The sequence below is a fragment of the Pagrus pagrus genome (assembly GCF_965226575.1).
Source record: "Pagrus pagrus genome assembly, chromosome: 1".
In the NCBI taxonomy this organism is placed as follows: domain Eukaryota; kingdom Metazoa; phylum Chordata; class Actinopteri; order Spariformes; family Sparidae; genus Pagrus; species Pagrus pagrus.
The window spans coordinates 18485044-18507786 of NC_140185.1; the positions used below are offsets into that span (position 1 = coordinate 18485044).

At 42.2% G+C, this 22743-nt stretch overlaps 1 protein-coding gene across 4 annotated transcripts in view; it reads right to left on the reverse strand.

Moving 5' to 3' along the window:
* Positions 1–1582: 1582 nt before the first annotated feature.
* The window catches only part of pcdh17 (protocadherin 17), a 58396-nt gene continuing 37235 nt past the window's right edge, over positions 1583–22743 (reverse strand). For all 4 annotated transcript variants that reach the window (XM_084353310.1, XM_084353309.1, XM_084353308.1 and 1 more), the window contains exon 5: positions 1583–6436. In XM_084353310.1, coding sequence (XP_084209436.1) covers positions 5739–6436 — 698 coding nt within the window. In that variant the 3' untranslated portion in view covers positions 1583–5738. The remainder of the gene's footprint in view (positions 6437–22743) is intronic.

A 22743-nucleotide genomic window follows, 5' to 3' on the forward strand; every position in this document is an offset into this window, starting at 1 on the left:
TCACACTTTGTCACAGTTCTCTTAACAAGTTGTGATCTACAAAGTTCTGAGAACTTAGGTTTGAAGGTGATTGACATGTACCAGAGGACAAGCTGTTATTTTTTATGTTCGTATGTGATTGATTTATAGAAAACTCTTTCCACTGGGCCAAATGAGGCAGCCTAGAAATGTGTAGTTTTTTTTTAAGAAAGTGCCTCTGCTATCTTTTTAATTAATATCTGCCTCAAGGCGAATAGTTAGATACAAACAGAAAAAAAAGCCTTGGTGCATACCAATGGTCTGCAAATCCAGGAAGGGGGAAAACATTCCCTCTGTGGTCAAAATGAAAATTAATTTGATCGAGCCACTTCAAATGATAAATAATTCTACGAATAATTTATCTTGATGTATTTAAAAGAGTTATTTTTTCCACTGGATTGTTGCACACATTAAGCACCGATGTTATCGTCCCAGTTGAATATAAAAATTCAAGTGTATTCATTTGGTCCTTGAGACAGCAGTTACTCAGCAAGTTATTTGAGTTAATCCTAGATTTTTTTTAAAAAGCTTCCTTATATTTTAATCTCTTGAACACCAAGAAGATATCCACTGGCAGATTATGGGAAGTTTTTCTGCAATTAGGATGTGATTGTCCTGAATGAGCATATAGAAGGACTGCAGTCTGGGAAATGACTAACTTTAATTCTTAGACAGCAGTATGCTGATTGATGCGTTGAGTCACAAAAGCATAGGGCCATATGTACTTCTGCAATTACACAGCGATGATGGAATAGAGTTCTGAGATAAATGTTATGGCGTATCATTAGCTTCCATGGTCTGTCATTTTGAATTGAGAAACACTGGAAAAGAACATTAAAAACCCATTCCCAAGCACTAATACTTTAAGCACCAGTCAGCTCTAAAAAGTTTGTTTACTATTCTTCTTGGGGAACTGAACACCAAGAGGGAGGGTCACATCTGCCACTGCCAGTGTACGTTCCACTCCAACAACTAATAACCATTACCTACGAATCAAGCAAATCAGATTTGACTGAGAGAACGAGAAGCATACAGTATATTTCTCTAAACACAGGCCAGTGTTGAAGAAACTGCAAATTGGCCACTGAATGTGAATCTAGCTGAAGGGTGGAGTGCAACATCTTATCTGCAGAGCATAAGTACACATAATTTCAAGCTACGATTTATTTGCCTCTGAGCAATTAGGCAAAAAAAGAAGAAAAAAAAAAAAAATTAGCATGAGCAGTAATCTTTTGTGTGGCGAATATGTGAACTAATGTAATGAATAAAGAATCATTTGCCTGGAGCAAATTTTTAAATCGGTGTGCGCATAAGGTACATGCATATGTGCATTTTTAAACCAAAGAACGCAATTGAAATAGCTAATTTTTATCTCTTCCAAAGTAAGCTGGCACGGTGGATGTAAACAGAGCAATCCTATTCGACAAGGCAAAATTGGCCGCGCAGACGCTCGAAGGAACAAAAACGCCGCGGTGTGCGAGGTTATCTCTCGGGAGGAGAGAAATTAAATCAAAGCCATGACTATCCATTCCTCAACCAACTCATACAAGGACAAGAGCAAACATTATTAGTAATTGCTTTTTTATTTGATCTTTTCATCTTTTTTTTTCAGATAGATCACAATGAACACAGCCTTTAGACAATAGCAGTTGAAATAATCCATACAAATGAATGTCTCTGGTCTTTTCACCAGTTGCCCATTGTAGCGTGGAGCCCTATGCTATCAGTGTGGGCTTTGGGAGGGAGGGGTTGAGGGGACGACACTGACAAACATCGGGTGCTTGTTTTAACTAACCAAAATGGCATGTTGTCTCTACGTGTGTGAAGCAGTGGCTGTCTGAGTCTGTGTGCACCTGCATCAGTGTGAGTCAGAGACCAGAGGCGGTTAGCCACATTCAACAAGGCCCAGTCCTAATCACTTGGTAAAACCAACAGTCTCAAGTGGGCAAAAAATTACCCACTCTAGATTTGAGTAATGCACTGCCAACAGTGTATGATGCCAACTGTGTGTCATTAGACAATGAGAGGCCTTACATTATGCTCAATCTCCAACTATGTGTTGACCTCAGAAGCAGCCTCTGCTCTATTAGACAGCAAATAGCCTGAGAGAGGGGGGGCATGGCTTTAAAGAGTTCCTTCAATCCACTGGACCCAGCTCATTTCCTGCCCACAGATTGTGAGTGTACAGACAGTGGCTAGGCCAGGGGAACACCATTAGAGGGGACAGCACTTTAAATGTGCTTGAACTGTGACAGTGACTCTTTGTGGCAGCCAAACTGAGTAAATCCCGGAGTGACCTCTGCACTCTGTTTTAATTAATGCCCAAATTAAAGAGAGACCGCAGCAATAGGTTTAACGTGAGTTGGAATTAAATCTATAGCACACAGGTAACATAAATTAAATGAGAAGGGGAGGAATTGTTTTGTCAAACAATGAGGGCATGAAAGCGAATCAAGCACACGCACACACACAGAGCAGAGAATGCCTGATCCGGCATGAAGACCGAGCAAAATGAGATAAAAAAGAAAATAAACCATGAAGACAAGTGTGAGAGTGTCACATTTGTCTGGGTAGTGTTTTGCCCTCTCTTTCAGCCTTCAGTTTACCTTTAAGGGGCTATGCATTTAAATGAAAGGCAGTGTGTTGCTGAAGTGCCCGGGTGTTTGTGTGTCTGGGTGTGTGCAAAACAGCATTTCTTTCTTTTTCTTTTTTCTTTTTTTTTTTAGCGAGGATCACAGTAGCAGAATGCACTTTTGAACAGCACAGTTTAACCGTTTGTGCTGTCTGTATGATGTGAATATCAGGCTTGCTTGATTTATCCAGATATTTGAGAGAGATAACAACAACCCAAAAAGAAAAAGAAAAAAAAAAACGTCATTTAAAAATAACCATAAATATTATTCCTCCTCTGTCAAATCTTCCAAGCCCTCTCTAAAAACAGCCGCTGCCATCTCCCAGGAAAGGAGCAAGGGTAAACCAAAACCAAATACTTTACAGACGAAAGAGAGGAGGAAAGCTAACAGTTGCTTTGCTCCTCAGAGGCGAGAAAGCAAACAGCTGAAGAGGAGGAAAGTAAGCAAAGGAATAGTGATATAAAAAAAGATGGAAAGCAGGCTTAAGATACAGCAGGATGGCAGAATGACAGGAGAATGTCCAAACATGTACCTCGATTAAGAAAAAGAAGCGAGAACAGAAACAGCGAAATACTCAGATGTGACATGTCTGAATGTGTTAAATCTGCTGTCAAGATTCCAACTCAGCTCAGATATACTTTACATTGAACACACCAGGAGCCATTTATACGAATATAAGTCACTGTTCCCTCTCATGGCTGCATCTTACATAGATTTGGTGATTGTGGACATATTTTCCAGAACACATCTAGTCTAATAGCCTACTGTTCTGCTTATTTTACTGTCAGATAATATTAGAAAAAGCACCTCCCATTCTTATTTCAGAGAGTGGCCGAAATGTGCCAAAATTTTCAAAAATAAATGTCTGTATTATTTTTTTTTTAAGAAAGCCTGAATGTGAAGACACTTGGTTGTATAAACCGTGTACCTAAACAGCTAAAGACATCGAATCCAAAGCAACTTCAGATATAATTTCAGATGTCAAGTTTCTCTGCAAAGTATGAGAATTCTAACACGTATAGAGAAGGAGTACATACATAAACAACACAGACTGCTGAGAAAGAACCTCTTTTGGTCCTTTATAGAAAATGCACATTCTGGTGGACCAGGGCTTTATAAGCAGTCACAAGCTCCACAGATACAACAAGCTCTCCGCAGAGACAGTAAGGCAGTTTTATGATCACCAAGGAAACCACTCCACTTTCCATATGGCAGGTTTCTTTTTTGGAAAGAAAGTAAAAACATAATGAACACAAGATACGCATACTAGTTATTGTTAAAGAAAATAGCTGCCCTGTAAAAATCTGCTCAGTAAAAATATTCAAACTGTTATCTTGTGGTTGTTGCTTTTTGTTGTTGGTTTGACTTGTTTTCTAGATCAGCTGGCTCATTAAGCTTTCAACAGTTATTGTATTTGATCCAGCTGGATCTCAGGGTAAAAAGAGGCGACATCTCAAAAGCACTGAAGCCAGCCTGCAAAGATGCAGAATAGAGAGGAAAAAAAACACCAACAAAAACCCAAACTAAAGCAAACTCACAGAGTTCGACAGCTACTAAGGCAACTTTTGCCAAATACAATATAAGCCCATGTATATTGCAACACAACTATATATTAATTTAATAAAATACACAATATAGCTTTTGTACACATAACAATTTGGCTCAAATGCACAGAAATTGCAGTGAAATCAATAAAAATATGTCAATTTTTTGATGTAAACACATCTAAATTGGATACATTTACACATATAATGATATTATGTATAGTGATAATGTGAAGGGACATTTTCTTGTTTGTTTATATTTTTGGATACTTGTCTTTCGAAACAATGGCAGTGTCCTTTGCAGTTCTTTGAGTTAACACCCCGCTCTAGACCTTAACCCGAGGACACTTTTTTGCTGAGATTCCTCATTTCTTTTTTTCTTAAAAAATGTATAAATATTTTGTTAATATTTGGACACTATACATGAATTCATACATATAGTCATCTATATAATCATATAGATATCATCTTTTCACAGTTGAGGAAAAATGTCCCTTTTTATACAACTGGTGATTGCCTTAAGGCATAGTCACACACATGATAATTCACTGTACACAAGGGACTGAAAGCTGATGATGTTCATGTATAAGACAATTACACAGATGGCCAGTTGTGTGAAAGCATTAGTGTGTATGTGTGTGTCAGTTTGTGTGTGTGTGTCAGTGCGTGTGTCAGCATGTGTATGCGCAAAGTGTAGTGCACACGTGTAAAGTTGGTGCGTGCAGCTACACCGGCCAGCAACATGAATGTTTAAATAGGAGGCGTGAGACAGACACAACTTACACATGTGGCTACAAATGACAGGTGAAACATGGTTACACTGTTAATAATTCTCCTTCAGCGTAGCATTTAAGCCCCCCCCCCCCCTTACTGCGAGTCCTTAAACAACCCCTGCGAACACACCCCTGATTAACCAATCTGTTCATGTTCAGTTACAGGATCCATCACACAATAAACACGTTTATTAAAGTCAGAAATGATAAGGTTGTTTTGTGTGTTTCCATCGTTCACCGTCCCGGGTAGATTAGAATTTGTTTCTCTGCTTCCGCGTCGATTGTCGTGTCTGACCATAATTAGTCCTTTTTCATTCAGTTTCTATGGCCATCACACAAAACAGAAATCCACCTACACACACTTAGATATGTAGGATTTCACGAGAGACCATGAACAACACACTTATGAGCTGGTGGGCACTTAGATAATAGCTTGCGAGGTGCCAGAGGCATAAGCCTCTGCAATTTGCTTAAGAATCCAAAACAAAAAGAGTTTATAAATTCAGCAGAATTCAGATGTTTGTTAGCCAGTTCCTTCTTGTTGGTTGGGATCTTAGCTCCAAAACTAGTGCCAAGTAATAAGCGTTCCCATTGTCCATCCAGAGTTGGTACTTCAACAACAAATACAGTGAAAAGAGCTCCTATCATAAGAGCCATTTAACCTTTTTGATTTGTTTTGGTGACAGTGACAGTTTTGGCATGAGAGTTTTTGGAATAGCATCATATTCCTCTCTCTACCTCCCTACTTCTTTTTGTTACAGTCCTCTGTGTCACTTCCTGAGTGTGCCAGTGGCCTCACTTCCTCTGCAGTCCTGCAATAATTTGTCGATGTCTCTCACCACCTGGTCTGCGTCCATTCTGTCGCGGCTTCCGTCGGGCTCCACCTGCTCCAGGACACACTCCATTTCACCTGTTGCCTCTTGGCTGATCCTGGAGCGGGCCTCTGCGAGCACCTTGGCCACTGGGTCTGAGGGAGGCAAGGGTGGGTAGACCCCCTGGTCTCTGGTTTGTTTGGTTGGTGACAGGTACTGACCATCAGGAGGCCCGTAGTGGCCGGAGCAGGTAGCAGGAGGAGGTTTTCCTTCAGCCCCGTCGGCTGGGCTTTTGACTGAGGAGCAGGGAGACATGGTGGAGCACCCTTTGGTGGGACTGCTAGAGGCTGAGGGTACCTCTTGGAGCAGTGGACTGAGGGCACGTTTCGCCTTCAAGTAGGGCTTGACATTGGCGACCAGGATGGTGTGGTCACGCCTCTCTTTTCCAAAAGTACAGAACGTCTTCTTCCCATTGGGGTTGACAGTCTCGTAGGTCTCTGCCTCGGGCACCGTCTCCATCCCCGCTGGTACAAACATATTGTTGCGGTAGTCGACACCCTCTGCCTGGTTTCCTCCAGCGGGGAACTGGGGCATCCAGCAGCGGTCAGAATGACCCAGTACTCGGCACTCCTCCGTACAATTCACACAATCCTCATCTGGAGAGAGAAACAAAGGGAGGGGATGGAAGGAGAAAAAAAAAAAGTCACATTCATGTCAGTAGTGGGCAGAGAGAGTGAAACCACACAAGGAGAGGGGTAATAGAATCAGAGTACTAGTCTGAAACTGTACAAAGAGCCCAAAGTTAGGGAAGTAGAGCCAAGCCTGATGAAATTATGAATAAAAGGAAGAGGCAGCTAAACATGTCCCATTCCAAGAACTGTAAATGCACACGCATACACACACATACACACACCTTTCCAAGGGACTGGGGGACACCTGCTAGCATTTTCCAAAGCTCTGATGAAGGGGATGGCAGAGCATACAGAAGGGATGGGGAGGGAGCGAGAGAAAAACAACAACAGTTGAGGTTTGGCAAAGGCATAGTGGCGTTATCATAAATTCATGTCAGTGGGCTTTGAAGCCCTCCCTAGACAGAGAGACTGTGCCAAATGGCTTGTGCTTCTTCCCCGTGTGTTTGTGCCTGTTTATTTGTGTGCTCCTTGTTGTTGTTGTGTGTGCACGCATGTGTGTATAACTGCAAGAGTGTGTGTGTGTGTGTGTGTGTGTGTGTGTGTGTTCCCCTCTTTCATCTCTATTCAGAGGGATGCACACTCTGGCTGATTATGGGAGTGTTCATGCCTGTGTCAAACAGATCCAGAACTTGGTTACAAAAAAATATATATTAATAAAATACAGAGAGGAGCGCATTTTTTTCTTCTCCTTGGCGTGGAAGGGGAAAATAGAGAGGGTAAAAAAAGAAAGAGCATCTGTTGTCCCATAAATGGAATTTTTCCATTGGCCGGGTGGGATGAAACCAAGAGACGAGATGACACAGACAGGACTATACAAATGAAATTGGTACATGTAGTTCCTTGTTTCTCATCCACACGTCCGACAGCGTAATAAACAGTAAGCCGACACATTTCATTATGCTGCCTCGACAGGCCTCCATCAATCATTCCATTAGTTTAGGAAAGTGTAAACTTGACAAGCTACATGTTAGGCAAACCAAATAATGCAACAGCACTGAACGCTGCTCTCCAGTAAACATTTAAAAGCTTACTTTCATTCACAGGCCAAATGAATGCAGCTCAGGCCAATTTACACATTGTTTTCAAGATACGCAATGCATCTGGAAACAATATGTTTGTGGAGCCAAACGCCGCTGAAAGACACCACATTTTTAATTTCTTGCAGCAGTGCACTTGTTCGTTTGCTAAAATACACTATTTGTAAAGAAACAAATGCAGCAGAAGTCAAGCAGCTCTCTTTGTTAAGAGGAATTAGTTAAGTCTATTCATGGGAGCTTAATTTCGGCATTGTTGATGTTTGTATTGGCCAATCAAAGTGGCAAAAACCCAAGAGGCATGAAGCAATATTTGAACTTAAATCAGCCATAGACTTAACAATTTAATACTCTTAAAACATGAAACAGCTTCTTGACATTTTTCACCTTCCCTGCTGAATGGTAATGGTTCAAACCTTGATTCCTCATGATGAATCGTTGTCCTTGTGTATTGAGAGTGATGTTTTTCCTGTGAAATTTATCTGCATTTAACAAGCCTTTTGTGGCTTGAAGTCTGAAGCAAATTTCAGTAGGTGACCTTTTAAGGGATATTTTAACGCGGTGATAGAAAACTTTTTTTTTTTTTTTAAACGTAACATTTAAAGGGGCACTATGTAGTTTTGCAGAAAAAAATTCAAATTCAGAATTTTAATATTTACAATATTAATGAGGTAATAATACAAACTCAGAAATGTTTATTTTCTCCATTACTGAATAAACAAGCTGTTCTCAGAGGAAAATAAAGTCCCCTGAACACTGTTTGAAGCTAGAAAGGTGGCAGGGTCTGCCAAATATCTGTTTGTTTATTCAGACATGACAACAAAGAGAGTTTGTTTTGGGAGGTTTTTAGGCATAAAAATCACTCATGAAGATTTTTCTCTTCTGATTAAAATGTCTTCCCCAAAACTACATAGTGCACCTTTAAAAGACTCACATTGAGGCGGCTCAAAGCTGTACAGCTTCTCTGCTATTATTCTCAACTCCATGTGAGAAGACAACATTACTGTCAGGAGCTGTAAATCAATTCCATTATACCATGCATGGACCTTTACAGCATGGCGAGAGTGCTGCTGTAAAGACCACAAACTTGGGACTAACACAATCTTTTCGTTGATGCAAATGAGCGGGCAGAGTGGATGTGCTTGAGTGCACTTGGCGAGGCCGTCTTTGCTGTGTTGCGGGTCAGCAGCCTTGATTCCTAAGAGACTGCCCTCCTAAGCTGTAGAGATGAGCTTAACACTTCACAAATGTTTGAAGAAGCCAAACAGCGCTGGCAGAGAGAGCCTGACATTTCCCATGTCGAGGCAGTCAGCTGAAGAGGAAATAAGGTGAGCTGGAAAAGCGGAGGCCGGACCAGTTTGAGATGGACTACATTTAAATGGTGCGGGTGGGTGAGCGAATGCATCCGCACTCGCCGAGAAGCATTCGTGTGTGTGTTTGTGTGTGCGAGTGTTTGTGCAAGAGTGATTTGAGATTTGAGTAAGAAAATACGAACGACACGTCAAAGCGCAAAGATCGATGATATGGTCGAAAGCTTGTACATACATAATACAAACCCGAATACACTCTCCAACCAGAACACGCTATTACTGCAATCCATCACCGAGCAACAAAATATAGACCCTACGTGTAACCGGGCTTAACAGCTGGACGACCGCTGCCAGTCACACACCGGGCTCGCATGCATTCCAGACACACACAATTAACTTAGCCCCTACAATGTCTTCATGCTCTCAGAGGTGATTGTCCATTCACCGTGTGCATATTAAAGCATAAATAATCCATGCAGACATATTTCCCTCTATTTAGTTGGAGGAAACCTCTGATAGATTATTCATGTCTCAGTCGCACATTCAACCTTGAGGCGTTCTCCTCATATCTATGGCTAACAATATGACATATGAGAGCAAGGGTGACATTCATCTCCCTCCCTTCCTCCCTCCCCCTCTGTCTCACTCCCTCTCTCTCTCTCTCTCTCTCTCTCTCTCTCTCCCTTCACCATGGCTCCACCAGCTCTCTGGGATGGGCAACAGAAGCCTCCACCAAGGACACATTTGCCTGTGATGATTTGGCTACCAGGTGCGTGCTCGGTCGCTGCATCTCCAGTTTCTCTCTCAGCGCTGTGTTTGGTCTCCAAGATAAATTACACTGATAGTGAATCATGCAATTATTTATCACGATTTGATTCAGCTCTCGGCCAGTGATTTGATGTTGTACGACGATGAAACAGACAAATCAGCATACGGTAAACCATTACGCAAAGAGTCCCATTGGCTTCACTATTTCTGCACCGCTTTAGTTTTTCTTTATTGCAACATCACTGTGTGAAATTCTGAGTATTTGTTGCAAAATCAAAACATCAAGATAGCTACAACCTCAAGATAACGATCTATGTTTACAATAGGTAACGCTGTATTATTTATCGTTTAGTGTCCACTCTCTTATCATGTTTCCAATCTCGGACGCTGATATTGTATAGCTAAAGAAAAATGAGTCCTTAAATCTCATCTTACATAAAAGGCCTTGAAAATGGCCGCTGCATCCTATAACCACACTGGCCCTGAACCATATGGAAACAAGTGAAAAAGAAAGGGGACGATGAGATTATATGCAGCATGAATTTTAAATTATTCAGTATAAAGCGTGAGAGAAAAAACATCTTGGACATCAAGAAGAAGATAAAAAATCGTGCTCAATTTACAAGTGAAGTGTCGCCGAAACTCTGATGGAATTGTCAGGAGGCAGGCGCCGTTGATGTTTGTATCTTTGCGGCCCTTTTGTAGACACTTGACCCGGTTGAAAAATCCCTGATTGAAATCAGATATTTATTACACCTTCATTGCTGACAAAAAAGTTTAATTAACTTCACACACTCTTTTGTACTTGTGGATGCTTTCTTAACAGTGAGCAGCCGGAGCTATCTTACTACCTCTGGCAGGGTTAATTGCCTTGCTTTAGGGCAGAATAGCCAGACTGGGTAACAATGAGTTAGATAGGACAGCTATGTAGCTGCCAGTTATCTTTACTGCTAAGAGCACATGAAACAGATATAAAAGTGGCAAAGCTGCTCCAGGAAATCTCTCGAGCAATAATAAAAAGGACACACAGTGTCACGGAAACTGTTAAAAATCCAGAGAAAAACATTAATTTAGCAACATTAGGGGAAAAAAAGGGAAAAAAAAGAAGTAAATGATCCTGGTTCACGGCTTTATTTGTCAACATCAGATATCGCCGTGCCTCGTTACAGCAGCCGGGGCGAGATAGGCCAGTGGAAGTGCAGGAGAGATGAATGAAGGATTTGTTAATTACTTTCTGAACCAGTGAGGTGCCTTATCTAAAATGTAAAAATCAGTGCCTACATGTATCTCTTTAAAGTGACTGGAACATTTTTAGAGGCCGTTCTTGCTGAATAAATTATGAATAATTTGAATGAATAATCTCAATAATGAATTCCATTTAAAAAGCAGCGTAGAGCAGCTAAAAAAGTGCGTGATGACCGTGTGAGGTATTCAGAAGGAGGCGAGGAGGGAACAAAAGTGGACCACGTGTATTGTGCATCGGATGAATTTATATCTATAACTTAAAGGTGCACTATGTAGTTCTGGGGAAGAGATTTTAATCTGAAGAGAAAGATCTTTTGTGCTTCTGGTTTTTTATGCCTAAAAAAAACTAAATAAACTCTATTTTTCATGACTGGATAAACCGAATAAAAGGACAACACAATTTCAGTCTTGCTTTACTTACTGCTTATATTTGGCGGACCCTGCCACCTTTCTAGCTTCAAACAATGTTCTGGGGACCTTTTCTTCCTTTGAGAACAGCTTGTTTATTCAGCCAGGGAAAACATAAATATTTCTGAGCTTGTATTATTACCTCATTGATATGGTAAATATTACTGTGTTTCAAATCTACATAGTGCCCCTTTAATGTTTCCAACCAAAAAACAGAGACCAAACCAAAAAAGGCTTGCAATTCATGTGCAACAAAAAGACACGATGAAGAAGAATTACTTGCTGTTTTACCGAACACATTTGTTTGTTTCTTTCGTGTAAGAAGTCCAATTTTCAACGCCGTCCTTATCTTTTTATGTTTGTAGCATGCACTGATTTTTCTAGAGCACTGAGCCTTTGCTGTGTGGATACTACAGATTCATAAGAACGGGGAGCTATTATCGGTGTCTCATTTTTCAACCTAGCACTTTCTAATGCTTCTTGAGCACCACGCTAACGCAGATGCAACAGAAAATATACAACAAAGAATCGAGGTTGGTGGGGCAAACCCGTACAGACATACACCTCCACCTACACACACAATATCCACAATCACAACTCCACTTGAGATGATTCACAACAGTGTTCACTGTAAAATGTCAGGATGGAACGAGGTCGATATTAAAAAACTTCAATAACCCAAAGGGGTCAGAAATAAATGCTGGAGGAGAAAAAATCCTTAATACAGTGCTACACCCTGCGGACTACTAAATTGTTGTGTTCTGCTGTCATTTAGTTTGTAATCATATATAAACAGCCGCGTTTTATCACCATCTCATATCATGAGAGTTATCAGTGTCGTGAAAACCTCCCGCAGCCGTTTCAGCAACATAGCAACGGTGAGGGTGCTTCTTCTACTGAGCCATAAAACGCCTCTCATCCCTTTCCAAATGATAAAAAAAAAACCTCCCCTCTGTTTTCCTTCCAGAAAAAGTCTTTTACTAAATTAACACCTAATTAATTAGGACAAGGGGCAGCTCAAAATAACACACAGGTGGGCCTGAACGCAGGGGGCTCTCCCTCAACACAGACTATAAGAGAAAGTAACTGGTCACCAACCCCAGCGTGTTTTTTTTTTCCTCCTCTCCTGGATTTAATTTTTCAAACTTTTGGGTTGGAAGCTTCCCGTATGGCGCGTGAAGGATGTGCACCTAAACCTGCAAGTGTAAAAGTGTGGCTTGTTTATCAGTGTGTGTCATAAAGCATGGTGTGATTTCCCTAAACACCCCTTTCTCCCTCCAGACGCCTGCCCCCCTGGCCCTACATGCCCATCCCTCCTCGCTTTATTACCCAGCCCTGTGATTAATGTCCCTCTGTCACACTCTGTGGTTCCCGGGGAGGGAGGGAGCAAACCGAGAGAGAGCTGTACATGCAGGCCACTGCTGGCGAAGCAGGCTGAATACAGGACAAACTCATAGTGTGCTGGAGTGTTCCCAAAGTTAGAAAAACAAGGTGCAGGAAAGTAAAAAAGCTACACGCACATAACGATTTAGCATCCATCGTAGTGGTGGTGAATCATCTTCCCGTTATACACACCTGGGTAGTCATTAGACAGCTTTATGAGCTACAAATAGAGCCTATGAGGTTGGAGAATGATCTAAGATGATGTGTTTAGGTGTGTGTTTGTGAGTCGAGGTTGTGTTGCGGCAAATATCCCCCAACCCACCCAAGGTGGACAGGAGGAATGGCAGCTGACAAATTGCGCAGAGCATCTGTGACAGACCATGACTGCACCTGTTCACCTGAGGGAGCTCACAGTGTGTGTTTATGAAGTGCATGTGTGTGTGTGTTATTGTGTTTTTAATCTCCTCGCCTATCGCTATCCGGCCCAGCTGATCCCCCCCCCCCCCCCCCCCTGCACTCTCAGCCAATCAGGGTGACTAAATATTTGAACTGCACAGATGAGAGAGTCTCCACTCCGACGGAGCCGAATGTTTAGTAAATATCTTGTGACTTCTCAGGTTGCCAGTCTACAAAACAACAGCAGTCAGAGGAGTGAATTTCAAACTTTAGGTCTGGGTGAACAGATTGTGCTTCGGATAATTTAAGATTTCGTCAATTTCTAAGGATTTAGACATTACGTGGTAGACTGGAAGGCCAATTTCTCCTGGGGCTATACACCAAATTACTATCTGTGAATACGACATTCGGTGTTGAGGTGGATCCTACACTTACTGCTTTTTCAATCTGTGGATTTCCTTTTTTATAAAAGAGCTGCTGTTCTCTTATGAAACACATTTACTCTGCTTTGAATTCTTTTTTTTTTTTTCATGAAACAGACCCCAACAAATCAAAATGTTACATTTCTCATCACTTCAGATATAGAGCACGCTAGTTTATTTCCCTTTATCCTTATACAGCATTGTTGTGGTGAAATGAGAGCATCACTCGAGTGTATTACTGCATCTGATATTGTTATGATTCTAAAACAGAGCTGTGCTGGGAAAACAGGCTGTTCTCTGCAGTTGGCCGGTCTGTCTGTTTTGTCAACATTATTTCAAGAGGTTTGCAGTACAGTAGTATTTCCATCAGGCTGCTGTCTGGGTGTATTCAATGCAGTTTTGCTGTGGGACCTGCGTTTCACTCCGGCCAGCAGCCCTGCTCGAAATCTATCAACAACAGCAAACGGTGCCCATAGTGTGATTTTAAAATGATAATAAAATGTAGATTTTCCTGGTAAGGCTCTTCATCCACAGCAGCCCACATATAATCTACTTTAGCAGTGCAACTGTATCCACATTAAAACTATTTTAGGATATGATATGTTAAATTGTTATTAAGCTCACGTTTTATTTAAAGATCTACTGAGAGTGTGGCTGTGTTGAGGGAATAGGTCCGGATTGTTCTGTGCAGTGGGTGGCCAGGCACAATGAGGAGGATACTTCTCTCCAGTGTAATAGCTTTTATCACAGTGGGAGGCATGAGAATACTGATGCATAGCAGGAAATGCTTGGCAGCAGTGGTGGGGGTGCCCGGTGGCTGGCGATGCCGAGACTGAATCAAGGACATATATCTCAGGATCAAACACGTCCTCTCTTCAGGCATTCCCTCGCAAACGGCAGGACCCTCCGTCAGCTAATGCCTGGCTAAGTTGTTCAAAGAACACCCCGAGGAGAGAGTATTTATGCATAGGAGAGAGAGGGATAAAAAACCCAAGAGGAGGAGGACGAGGAGCATAAGCTCATATTCAAACAAAAACAAACACAGAGAGCCTAATCAATGATGAGCAAGCAGGGCTGTGTGCTGTGGGTGGCGAGAAAGGCCTGTGGGTTGAAGAGATGAGGGGCTCCTGGACAGCCAGATTGATGTTCTCAAATAGTGCTTTCCCTTTAACACAAAGCAGCAATGAGGGCCCTAAAATGCACAATGTGGTCCTTAAAAATACAAATCTGTTTACAAGTGGCCTACCTAGTTACGTAAAAGGCTGCGTTGTGTGCTCAAGTGTGTGCGTTTGTCTGAACAGAGCAGGATGGACCGTGCCTTGCCAGTGTGTGCCTGCAACGCGAGGGGGCATTGATTGTTTTTCAATGAAGCTCGTTTTTTTTTTCATTCTATGTACCCGATTTCAATATGAATAGCTTCCCGAATGTTTTTACTACAGGTTGTAGACTTGTCATTCGCGGCTGAGCCATGTGCTGCCTGCTATGATCTCAATTATCAAAGGTTTCTGCAAACTTTAATTGTTAGCAAAGGCCAACCTTGAGACGAGTGTGAAAACTCGAGACTCCGTTCCTGTTATCTGTTGACAATCAGCCGAAAACGAACAACCTCAACAAACGGGTTTCCAGCAGTAATGAGGAACCGACCATGGGAACCTATCCAAGGCTAAAAAGTGCTGAGGACAGGCAAACTGATGTTTATCTGTAACCGCACCCGTCACCTGTGACAACACTCTTCAGAAGATTCCCACTGCTGTGTTTGACCAGCCCATTCAATCAGGTCGGAAGTGTTCTTCATTGAGGCGTTTTCATTACGAGGGACAGAACGAGAGAGAGGAAGAAAAGTGCCATCGGAGAAAAGGCTATTTTTTGTGATCCTTCTTTCGCTGGGCATGCAGCGTTCACTGCTCACAGCGGTCAGAGGTAGCCCATAAATATTGCAGGGTTAGTCGTGGAAGATCTTTGCTTGAGCCAATCAAAAAACCTGAGCCTCTGTTCCGACCTGTGACTTAAGATGTTGTATAATTCACATTTCCGCTGGCTATAGCTCACTCTTCAACCCCTCTTTCTCTAACTCCTTAAGTGTTCTAATGGTGGAGCAATTCGGCAGAGCAGCCACAGGCGAGCCATTACATATACAGTGGGTGTCTGAGAGGGGCAACTCTCGCTCCTGCTGTCATCAAGCTATTTATACCCATACATCAAACAATTAACATGAAACTGGAAGAAAATAAATATCAATAACATTACAATTACACAGCATGCTGTAATCTCTTCCTATCAATCTATCTGAAGGTATGGCTGCTGATAATACACCTGTACTATATCTGTATACCATGTACTGTTTTTGCTCTGAAGATATTAGAGCTGAGCTCATCCTGCACTAGGTCCAGGTTCATTTTGGTTCATATTTCTGACATTAAAGCTGCTGTAAGTGATATACATTTATTAAAATAAGCATTAAATAGCTCTAAATCCCAACAGTAATCCCTGTTATAGAGTGTTTTGCCAGTAACCCATGTCTCTCCTCTACTTGCTCCTGCAGTGAAAGAGAAAAAACATGTCCTGGTATCCCTGCCCACTGTGCCCAATCAGGCCAGAGAGCTTGATAAAGAAGCGGTCTTGTCTGCTCGCCAACAGGCAGAGAGCAGGATCCTCCTGTTTGCTGCTATGTCTGGAGAGGAGGGAGGGGATTGCTAACTGCAAAACGGACAACAAGTTAGCTAAAATGGCAACAACACTTATAGCAGCTTTGAGAAATGTGACACAGTTGCCAATAAAAATGTACAGATATCTACAGAGGAAACCTTTGAAGGTCGATTTTGTGCCTCTTGTGCTGAAAGTGTGTTATTCATTGTAAATCAAAATAACAAGCGAGATATTGTGTGGCAGCCTCACGTTGGCAATTTCAACAATGTAGATCCTTGATATAAATAAAGTTATTCTGCTGTAAATAACACACGTTCAGTGTACTTACCAGTGAATAGATGCTTGTGTCTGACCCTTACTTATATAAAAAATGAAAAAAAGCTAATTTCCCTATGAGGGTACACACTGCAGTCACATGCACCATTGCATACAAAGCCAGACATACAAACCAAAACCTGCACACATATGAATGTGATGTAAGAACTTTTTCTCAAATATTGAGCATAAATTGAGGAGAACAGCGAACAAAAAAGTCTGCTGTGCAGCCTACTTTCGAAATGGGATTAGGTTTTTTCCCCTGTTAGGGGTTGTCTGAGGCAGACATGTTAGCAAGGAGGAACAAAGACAGACAGAAAGCCACAGGTCAATAGTATCTTGCTACCTTTACCTGGAGAGAGACGTGGAGGGTGGCACAAAGGGTGGCAAGGAGACAAGAAGGGGACTTATTAGAAGATGAGGCGAGAAGCGTGGTGAATCAGTGGCTAATCCTCCGTTTCCTCTAAGCCTGTGTAATTAGGACATGGGGGATTGCACCGTGACAGGGGATGCTTCTGGACCGCCTTGCTTTTTCTCCTCTCTTTTGTTTATTTCTTCCCTCTTTTGCCTGGGTTTATGGCAGTTTGTCATCTAAATATAGCGTGCTCGTGTATGACTTGTCTATTGTGTGTGCATCGCGGCGTGTTCACTCATCAGCAACGTAAACAGACACAGCGTGCTCGCGCCATGTTTTATTTCTCCTCACGTCTGCTTACTGTTTTTGGTGAACGAGAGTGCCTTCTCTTTTTGCTGCCTTGGACGCTGCGTGACACCTTCAAATTGAATTTTGGCCCATTTATGGGAATGAAATGGGCTGTTTTCAATCAAACTTTCTCCACCGCACGCGCACAATAACACACCGTGTTCGAAGGGTGCCTATAACTAAAAAGCCTGAGGAGACAGAGCACAGTGTGGACCAGACATGAGACCAGAGACCAGAAAGGCTGATCAGCATCCTTCTGCCTGTTAATAGCCTTAATCTACTTTCTTCCCCCAGTAGACGGTAAGGAAAGTTGCCTTGGCCCATTTAGAAAGATACCGAGCGCAAGAAATAAAGTGAGAAAGAGAGTGAGGAAGAGAAAGACACAGAGAGAGAAACGAGAAGGGGGGGGGGGCAGGGAATTAAAAAAAATTAAGCCGAGTGAATCTATGACTCACCAGCTCATTACAGAAATCCTGTTTCTATCCAAGGAGAAAACAGGTTTAAAGTACCCTATTAAAGAAAGAATGAAGGGAAACCTTTTGTTGCTAATTCACGGAGGGTCGTCTTTTGAAGTGCTTCAATCCAGCACATTTTTACATTTTAACCATGCTTCTTTAATGATGCTACTCGCAACATTCTACATTTGAGGGATCTCCTCTTAAACTGATTGGATTTGCCGCCTAAAATGGGGCACGGTGGCCCTGTCCTGATAACCGGCCTGAAACAACAAGGATAAAAACCCATTTAGCATTGTGGAGGCTTCATTCAGACAATCCATACAATAACAAGATCCACCAGACATCACACAATCCTGTCACATTTGCTGAATTAAATCACTTTTCATTTATTGTCTGCCTCTCTCTGTCTGTGTCTCTGTTTGTCGCTCTCTTTTGAACAAAGGGATTTGAACAACTCAGGGTGTCATGGCTTTGTGCAAGTAATCATTCCCATGTGTACTGCTTTAGCAGGATTAGGGAGAGTGCTTCTGATTCCCTCTCTCTCAACAGAGCCATCACTGTAATACAACAACGCGTTCACATACAGTGTACAGTAGCGCTGCGTTTCCCTCGCTACTGAGTTTTGGTCCTGTGGTATCAAATGACCTTGATCATTTGTAGCGGTGAGTTTTTGTAATAAGAATGAAGCCAAATTCTGAGAGAAAAGTTGTGATGGCAACATACATGAATAAAAATCAGGCTACAAAAGAGGAAAAGGAACATTCTGTAACCCTCGTGATTCTCTCGCAGCCGTTGCCACGAGCAATACCCTTCTCTTGCTGAACAGGGTCACGCTCCACACAAACAGGGTTGGTAGGTAACATCTTTAAAGGCATGATAATCAGAGCCCAATGCAATCCAAGAGGGCATCATGACATAGAAAGTGAATATGTCCTCGCCGGTGCTGATGAATGATTCAGACATCAAAATAGTCACATAAAATAGCAGATATCATGTTTTCAGCACAGCCACAAACAAATTCATTCTTCCCAAGTTTGCCGCAGTAGATAATCTAGCGCGAGTATGGCCGGATGAAACGCCAGATGTGCCGATGATTTTTTGTCATCTTTCAGATTCTATTCCGCAGATTGCGATAACACCACCAGAAAAATACTCCAGTATGTCTGCGGAGAGCAGCTGTGACACTTGGGAAGATCTGTCGCGTACTTTGGTTACATTAATTCAGCTAAACTAACAGCATCTGCAGCCGTGCAAAAATACTTTAAGCACGTACCTGATATGACACCAGTTTTCAAACAGCCTAATCTGACAGACCAAGCCGGTCTACGTGTGTGCAAATATTTTCATTTATCTTCTAACTTTGACTCGCTAGAGCACGTAGTCATTTCTCACTGTGTGTGTTATTTTTGAGTTATAGCATTCAGTGTGCACACATGGAAAAATGCACTACGGATCATTTAATGAACACAGTTATCACTATTGAAAATAGAAATAACAGAGAAGATCAGTTGCCACCGACTCCCGAAACAAAATGTAAGACTGTTGTAGAAGACTAGCGACAGGCGTACCAGACAGACCAGATGCCTGTCCCCATGTTAAATCACTCCTCAAAACACATTTGTATAAAGCTGCCTTCAATTCTTGGTTCCAGTGCTTTGTTTTATTTTGTTTTTTACTTATTTATGTTACTTTTTGTCTGTCTGTCTGTTTTATTCATTAATTTTTTATTCATATGTTTAATTGCCCTAGCGGACGCTTCCTCTTTTCCACGTCTTTAAATGCTTTGCTCCGTTTATTTGTGCAGCACTTTGTTGCTCTGTTTTTGAAAAAGTGCAATAAAAACTGAAGATATTAAAACCAAAATTATTGGTTACATCACGTTAACGATCATAAAAAAAGTGGCTAAAGTCGTGGAACGATCGCGGCTTGGTTGAGTTTAGGCACCAGAACTTCTTGGTTAGGTTTAGGAAAACGATCATAATGTGGGTTAAAATATGTATGTTATGGACGTAAGTTCACTTAGGTATTTAAGTTAGCGTATGGGGGTGTCACTATTGCCTGAATGCATGATTCAAAGTGACTTTTTTTAGTTTTAAGGTCACGATTCAAATTGCTTTTCGATTTCAACACTTTTTTCGGCTATGCAATAACTACACTAGCAAATCTGGATTAAAAAAGATCATCAGGGTGCTTTATACCCTGGCAACTATCAGATTCTTCTTTTAAAGAAAATGCAGAGGTATTTTACTGCAACAACTTGACTTTATGGTTACTTTGTGCATGTTATGGTCAGGAAAGTTCAAATCATATTCATCAAAAATAAAGATTTGCAAGAAAAGTAAGAAGATTCTAGTTGGAGAAGGAGTTAACCTCAGTAACAATCAGCTGATCATCTTTGAGTGATGTGTTTTCTATTTTTTTATTTTTTCCACTGCAAATGCACCCATGTCTCCTCCCTACGTGAACTTCCTCCCCCTCTCCCGCTCTAATCCCTATGGCCAGGAGAGTCGTCGCCTCACGATGAATGCAAATATGAGTCGTACTAAGCTGCTTGCACAGACAACCTATTCAGACAGTTCACGGTGTAGAGAATTTATATAGTATAATGTGTGAGTACAAATCACCACTTTCACTTGCACATGACACCGATACTGTGTGATGAATCAAACTGTCAAGTAATAGTATCACTACCGACAGTAATGAAATGGGATCGACTTCGCTCTGACTGCCTGCTAAACAATGTGATACATCTGCCAGAAGAGGGGGAAAGGTGTGAGGACACACCACCTGCAAACTTGCCGCGCTGCAGAGCAGCACACCCCTCCAGATTCATCTCCAGCACATGTACTCATGAGACTAATATGTGCAATAAGAAAACCGTACACTTTAGCATGTAGGCATTTGATCAATTGTGCCAATGAACAGCAGTGTAGCTCCCCTAAGGATATTGGCGGGTGTTGAGCAGAGGCTAAGTGGAAAGGTGGAGAGAGGTAGGTTGAGTCGATGGTGTTGGCTTTCTCAGCCCCGGGGCCTAACACATTTAGAGAGCTAACTGACACACTTTGGATGTATTAGCCACAGTGAGCTCTGCCAACCTCTCCTCTATTTCTGCTGCACCTCCTCCTCCTCCTCCTCCTCCTATCGCCGTCTGTCTGTCACTGCAATCTCCTCTCCATGCAGGGCTGAGGTACATGCCTAGTGTTTCAGCAACATTGCTTTAGCATTGATGTTCCTCCGTGCCCCAGCCAAATTGGTGTTTGCCAGTCTAGACACTGGTTGCTCGTGTCTCAGTGTGGATAAACACGCGCACACACTAACACTCCCGCTCGTCTGTTTATAAGTATGATTAGATTAAAAGAAACTGACGGAAATGCAATAACGGTCTATTAGTCTACTCGTCAGGGGGGATAATCATTTCAAATAGAAATGCGTTTTCCATCTCACTATCTAATTTATACTTTCTTTGCCTCTCCATATGTTTCACTCCTGAGACTGGTGGGTTATGAGCGCGAGGCTTTAAAATAGGCTGGGTTCAAACCCAGGCCACTGCAATAAAACACAAATAAATAGAAATATATAGCAATAAGTACCTCTCAGTCTCAGCTCGTGAGAAAGAAAACCCACAGGCTAAGAGGACCCTGGCTCTCTCTGACAAATATATGCATTGAATCTGAAGGTGAGAAAAACAACTCTCCTCAGTCCACGCTGCACCATTCTATGCGGTGGTTTAAGATTAGGGTCAAAGATTAGAAGGCTTACACAAGATAAGAATGGGATTAAAAGAGCTCAGAGATGTAAAATTACAGATCAGAGAACTGGGGAAAACACACCTGAAATGTAAACAAACTCATAACACGACAGCCACCTGTCCTGCTGGACAATCCGGGCATCATGGGAGGGAAAGCAAAACAACGTATTCCTGATGAGAGAATAGGAAGTGAATATTATGGAAGCAGCATCCAATATTCCAGAGAGGGATTCAACACACATCAAAGGCTGCCTCTGCAGTAAGTCTGTTAGATTTGGGATTAATGGACTCCAGAGGGGCCTGGACACACACACGCAGGCACACAAACACACAGACACACGCACACACACAAACAGGCACACAGACACACACAGAATCCGCTACCACAACTCCGCCTGATAAGATTCACAACCCCGGCTAGCAAAGCACTGCAGTGCAGGGTCTATCTATTCTAGTAGCTCTCCACAGTAGAGTTTCCACTGCAGCATGATACTGTGTAACAACACGTTGTAAGTCAGCGCAGGCAGTTAAGTGCAATTTCCTAACGTTCGAGTAAATTTTGAACGACGAATGCTTCGACAGTCCAGGTGGTTCGAGTGCAAGATTTCCACGAATGTAGAGCAGGCTCTTTCCAGCCATGTCTACTGGATTGTTTGGACAAGTTCTTTATTTTGCTTGTCAAATTACCAAGCACATGCCCAGACACACACACACAGGCACACACGCTTGCATGCATACGTGCAAACACAACCGTAAGTTGCCTCCGAGCTCCAATGAGTTCATGCAAATTACAAGAATGCAAATTCGGGTGGTAAGGCTCAGCTGTCCTGTGATGCATTTTGAGGAAAACACGACAAAACGGGAGGAAACTCAACAATAAAATCTATTTCGTTTAATCTCAACAGACAGAAAGACAGCCTAATCCCAACCCTGGCTGCCTTTCCACCCCAATGCCCAGCCTCTCCCCATTCTGCCACCCCCCTCCTGCATCCCCTGCCCTCTGGGCTAAAACCACAGGTGCAGGCAAATGCAAACCACTGGGTGGAAAATGCTCGTTGACAGCATTCTGGTGTGTTTGCGATTGGTCAGTGAACAATGAGGGAGTTTCCTGAACCACTTGTCGTGCTGATGGAACAGCTGGACACCAACACCAGACACGGATCAGGGTGGGAAGAGACCATGCGGAACAACAGGGAACTTAAAACTAAAATGAGATTCAGCGGAGCTTAAGCTCACTGTCATTTCACAAACCGATTGTGAGTCGCAAAGAAAATAAAAATCCTCAAAGGACACAAACAAACCCAAGTCAACTCAAATTCTCAAGAAATTCTCTGCATTTAAATGTTTGATTTTACTTTACTTTTACCGCAACTCTGTGTGAAATAAACTTCTGCGTCACTTGATTGAATTTGCTGTACATTAATTCACTTTTGAG